At 41.1% G+C, this 5624-nt stretch overlaps 1 protein-coding gene across 1 annotated transcript; it reads right to left on the minus strand.

Annotated features, from left to right (window-relative positions):
• Positions 1-499: 499 nt before the first annotated feature.
• LOC124080092 (CGG triplet repeat-binding protein 1) lies at positions 500-1428 on the minus strand. Its single transcript, XM_046425937.2, has one exon. The coding sequence runs from the start codon at positions 1072-1074 to the stop codon at positions 571-573; it is 504 nt and encodes a 167-aa protein (XP_046281893.1). The 5' UTR covers positions 1075-1428; the 3' UTR covers positions 500-570.
• Between the last annotated feature and the right edge of the window lie 4196 nt (positions 1429-5624).

The raw sequence follows: 5624 nt of genomic DNA on the forward strand, positions 1-5624 counted from the left end.
AACTATTTCATATACAAATAAAACTGTTCAAAATAAACAGTCATTTCTACTAGGGATCTGAAGATATAAGAACAGTTTCCTACCATCTCTTCCATTTTGAAGAGGATCCTCTAATCAGAAATAATTTCTTTAAGTTACTGTAAGTGGTGTTGCCTGGCAGCAGCTTCAATTTCCTAGGCTAGTCTTCAATCCAAATAATTAAGTAATCTCACAAGGAATAATCATACATGGCAACAGGGTTAAAAAAGCAGGGCAGTTCTTCCATGCACGAACATTTCAGGAGAAAAACCATCAATTTTAAAGATAACCATCAGACTTCAGGTATCCTAGCACACTCTTATACCTAAGTTTTGCTTTATACCATTGGTGACTAAAATTAATTAATAGTAAGTTTTGCAGTGAGGTTTTTTTTTCTTTTCTTTTTTTTTGCCTGCAACTATATACACATTGCAAAACTATTCTGCATCACATGATTTTAAATGAAATAAATATAAAAATGAACCACACAATCAACACATAACTTTAATACTCCACATTATTATCTTGATCACAATGGTGGTAACCTCCTTGTCAACAATCTTGTGAGTTGAGGAGCTGATTCTCATTCTCATATCCATCAGGCAGATATGCTCTCCTCAGCTGGTCTGACTTAGGTATGGAGCCTCCATTCTTCACATGGCGAGACAGGAAAGCACGGACTGCTGGGTGATCAGCCTTCTCAAGGGGGATGTTGGCTTCCAGGCACATTTTCACAAAGTCCTGGATAACACTGACTTTCTCTGTTTGCGCAGTACTGTTGCACTGAAGAGATGCAGTTAGGGGCCTCTGCTTCTTTCTCACATTCTGCTCTTCAAATTCTGCCTTCCTCTTGGTATGGGTCTTTGACTTGAGGTGGTCACTGATAGCAGACTTGCGAACATGATTCAGAACCACATTGCAAGAAGTGCAGAAGAGTTTTCCTCCATCTTCGTGAAGCTCACCTCCAAACTCAGTGACACGATCCAGGGGTGTCACATACAAAGCAGTCTTAGAACGGTTTCGGGCAGGTGGTGCTGTTACTACAAATCGTTCCATTTTAATCTTGAATTAGTTCGGATTAGTTTCCAGTTTTTTTTTTTTTTCTTGATACTTAGTAGTGAAGGGTCTCCAGCGCAAAACCAGAGACACATCAAATCCTGGCACTTTCCGTTTGTTCACACCCGGAGACGCCTTCAAATCAGTTTTTCAACAAGTGGTGGTGGGGAAATAGTTTCTGGGCTTGCACCCTATTTTCCCTGAGGTGCCGGGAAGTCATGCCTTTACGTAAGATCCGGGCCGCTGTTAGGGGAAGTGGACGAGATCCGGCCGGAAAGGAAAGAGGAAGAAAAGGAGGTGCAAGGGGGTGAGGGAGGAGGAAGAGGAGGAGGACCCGTCGCCGCCGACGCCGTTCGAATGACATTATATTAAAGAACTCATCTCTTGGTTGTCTGAAAAGGATCAGTCATCTCCCACCAGATTGTCAGCAGGTTTCAAACCATTTATTTATTTATTTATTTATTTATGTGTTTATTTATTATGTTTAAACCAGGGAATTCAGGGGCACTTTACTGCTGAGTCACATCCCCAGCCATTTTTTACATTTTATTTAGAGACAGGATCTCGCTAATTTGCTTAGGGCTATACTAAGTTGCTGAGGCTGGCTTTGTTTTCTTTAAAAAAAAAAAAAATATATATATATATATATATATATTAGTTATAGGTGGACACAATATCTTTATTTTTATGTGGTGCTGAGGATCAAACCCAGTGCCTCATGCATGCTAGGTGAGCACCCTGTCACTGAGCTACAACCCCAGCCCCTGAAGCTGGCTTTGAATTCATGATCCTCCTGCTTCAGCCTCCAGAGTTCTTGGGATTAAAGGTATGTGCCACCACATCTGGCTTATACCATTTATTACTGCATTACAAATCACACCAAAACCTAGTGGCTGAAAACAATACAAGTTTATTTTCTCACAGTTTCTGTGGGTCAGAAATTTACACATGGGTCTTCTGCTTTGGAAAATGTCTTACTCCATGTGGCTAATAACCAAAATATCACAGACTGGTAACTTATAAACAATGACATTTATTTGTTTCAGTTCTGGAGGCTGGAAAATCCAAAATCAAGGTGCTGGAAGATTTGGTATCTGGTGAGGGCTTCCTTTATATGTAGAGTGATGGCTGTTTTCTCACTGTGCCCTCTCAGGGATGCAGGATGAAGTAAGCTCTCTGGGGTCTCTTATAAGGACACTAGTCCCGTTTATAAGATTGGAGTCCTCCCAGAGGTCCCACATTTTAAGCACCTTCTTATTGGGGATTAGATTTCAACCTAATTTGGTGGGGAGGTGGGAGTAGACACAAACATTCAGTTTATGGCAGGATCTCTCACGGGGCTGCATTCATAATGTCAACCAAGGCTGCATTCTTACCTGAAAGCTCAATGGGAGGGGATCATTTGTCAGGTTCACTCTTGTGGTTATTGGATGGATCAGTTCCTGGAAGGTTGTTGGATTGAGAAGTTCAGTTCCTGGCAATGGTTAGCTAGAGGTCACCCTTGGTTCCCCACCATGTGTGCCTCTTCAGGTTGCCTCACCAGAACAAACGTGGGGCAGGAGAGTGAAACAAGACGGAAGCCACAGTCTTCTATAACCTAATTTTGCAAGTGATATCTCATTATTCTTGCTATATCTCATTTATTACAAGTGAATCATTAGATCTAGCTCACAGAGGAGGGAATTTCAGCAGGGAGTGAACACGAGGAGGAGGGGACCATTGAGAGCCACTTTAGCAGCTGCTTACATGCCACCATCATCTTCTTCAGCTGTTCACATAGTGTCTTAGTTATTGGCAGAGCTGCAATGTAAGTCTAGGGTCCCAAGCCCTTGCTCTTCTCTCAGAAGTGTACCCAGGGAAGAATCATGAGTGTTAGATGTAACCATAATTATAAGCTGATAATATAGCCATTTGATCCCCCTTTGGTTTGTTTTGGAACTAGTGAAGCCAAAATTAGACAGGCAGTCAGTATATACAGGTAAATTGAGTCAGGTTGGATCAAGGAGGCCAATTTGAGTGAGTCCAGAAATTTGGAGAGGGATTAAAATGCTAATGCTTTCAGAGACCTTCCTCCATTGTTATCAAGATAACACCTGCTCCAATCTGTTGCTAACCTAACCTATACAAGGGATTGTCTCTCCCTACAGGGAGTTGTTAATTTAGCCCCCTTTCTGCCCAGATCACTGCACTTTGGCCCCTCCAGTCCATCTGCTTCTCATCTTTTTGACCATCCCACTGAGCATCTCCTGGGCCTAGTCACAGAGATAAGGGAAAGAAAGCAGGAGAACAAAGGAAGCCTGAGACCTACAAAAAAGGCAGAATACCCTCACTTCTTGGGATACTAGTATACCAGTTATGGCCCTCTTCTTCCTCCTGGGAGAAGTCTATGCTACCGCTTTTAAATAAACCCTGCTTTATATACTTGCCTTGGCGTGCTTCATCTTCTCAAGTACTATTTCAATCTCCTCAAAGCTTTAAGTCTTCAACTTTTTCACTGTCATGAATAACTTTGTTTCAATTGCACAGAGAAAGTAGAAGATATCAGTTGTGAACATTTTCAACGTCCATTTCCCACTCCCATCTTTCTCTCCTACTTTTTGATTTGAGAAGATGAAAAATAACTTTTCGTATTCACTTATTCTCGAGTAAAATTTTCTCCTCTTCCTTTCATATCTTGACTACAAAATTATCACTAATGTTGAGGTCCTCAAGGACACCTTGGTAAATAGTTCTCTGTCTTTTCCACCTGGATGCTGAATAATTTGCAAAAAGTAAATCAAAGAATAAAGACAGAAGCCACAGTGTTATTGAGGATAGATCTGATTGGAGGATATGGCTTGGTGTTTGGGTCAAATGGGCCTGATATCTGAGTTACCAAACTGGGAGGTCTTGGGAAGTGCTGGATGGGAGCTTCCCCAAGAAAAAATGACAGCGTGGAGTGGCAGAGGATAAACCCTGCCTTCTGTTGGTAGGCTCAGTCTCATAAAGATGAAGGACAGAGCTGAATCAAGGTAGCTGTTTCCACCCTGAAACTTTCTAATAAGTCATTCATCCTCCATGGAGATGGAGTAATTAAAGGGGTTGAGAGAGGTCTGCTCACAGGAAGGAAGTGTTGGACTCAGAGAAGCCTGCTCCAACAACATTTTTTTTTTGGATATGTTTCTTAAACCTCTTTGTTTTCTTATCTCCTTTTTCTTAACCAATAAACATACTTCGATTTTTCTATCCAAATAAAAATGCTTCCCTGAGTCAGCCTGAAATTGCTTCCCTATCTTTTCTATGTCTCTCACAGCTGAGATCCTTGATTAGGAAATCTGAATTTGCTAGGATCTCCTTATTCATTTCTCACACATTCTTCAAGTCAATGAAGTTTGACTTCTGCTTCATTACTGCATAGGAATCGCTTTGCCAATGGCCACCAGTGACTTCCTGCTTGTCAAAACTGGTAGACTTATGTTAATTTTAATTTGACCTGACTTCTCTTTAGTATTTAACCTTGGCCCACTCCATTTCTCTGGAAAAGATCAATTATGTGTTAGCTTCTCATCATTATAATGAAATAGGTAACATGGGCTACTTATAAAGAAAAAGAGGGTTATTTAGCTGGCTGTTTTGGAGGTTCAGAGTTCAAGATTGGGTAGCTCCATCGAGTGAGGGTGACTCCTCTGGTGAGGGTGGTGTACAGCTGTGGTGGGAGCACAGGTAGGAGAGAGATCACATTTCTAACCAGGAGCAGAAAGGTACATCCAGCATTCCATGTTTCCTCCTGAGGACACACCACCAATGGCCTAAGCACCCCCTATAGGTCAAAGGATCGCACAACCTTCCTGTAGTACCACACTGTAGACTAAAGCTTCAATTACCATGAAACCTTGGGGAATGCTCACACCACATCTGTGCACTAGCAGCTTTTCCAGGCTTCATTGCTGATTCCTTTCCCTGTGTTCAGTATCAATACTTTCTAGGGCATCTCTCCCAGTTTTAACTAGTTTCAATGTATTTAAGTTCCTTGGGTGAATTGTTTTTCTTGGGGCTTTGATGGTCACTTACAACTAATTATTCTTCAATATTAATCCAGAATCCAGACCTCTGTCCTGCACTCTAGACACACATTGTACATCGCACAGTCTGGCCAATACTTACCTTCCCTCAATCCTATTTTTAACTACTTTCCTCCATACTTAGATCTGGCTATACTTTCCTTCTATTTATTCTTTGATTACACTGAGCTTATTCACACCTTTAGGCCTTTGTCCTCACTATTACTTCTGTGTGGAATGCTCTTTTCCTACAGCTATACTCAATTTCCTTCACTTATATCTCCGCTCATGTATCTCAGTCTTGAAGGGATTATTGCTCACTACTTCCACCCCAATGTATATTTTGTTATGGAATTTATCACTACTCAATCCTAAAAAATATAGTACTCTGACCCTAAAGAAATATAGTGTGTTGAGTTGTACACTGACCCTAAAGAATACAAGTAACTTAAGCATTTAAGAACTTTGAATTGTTTGCTGCTATGTCCCTAGTACCCCAAATAAAGATGT

Source organism: Marmota monax, unplaced genomic scaffold (genome assembly GCF_021218885.2).
Source record: "Marmota monax isolate L192 unplaced genomic scaffold, Marmota_monax_Labrador192_F-V1.1 WCK01_AAM20220418_F8-fsc00604, whole genome shotgun sequence".
NCBI lineage: Eukaryota > Metazoa > Chordata > Mammalia > Rodentia > Sciuridae > Marmota > Marmota monax.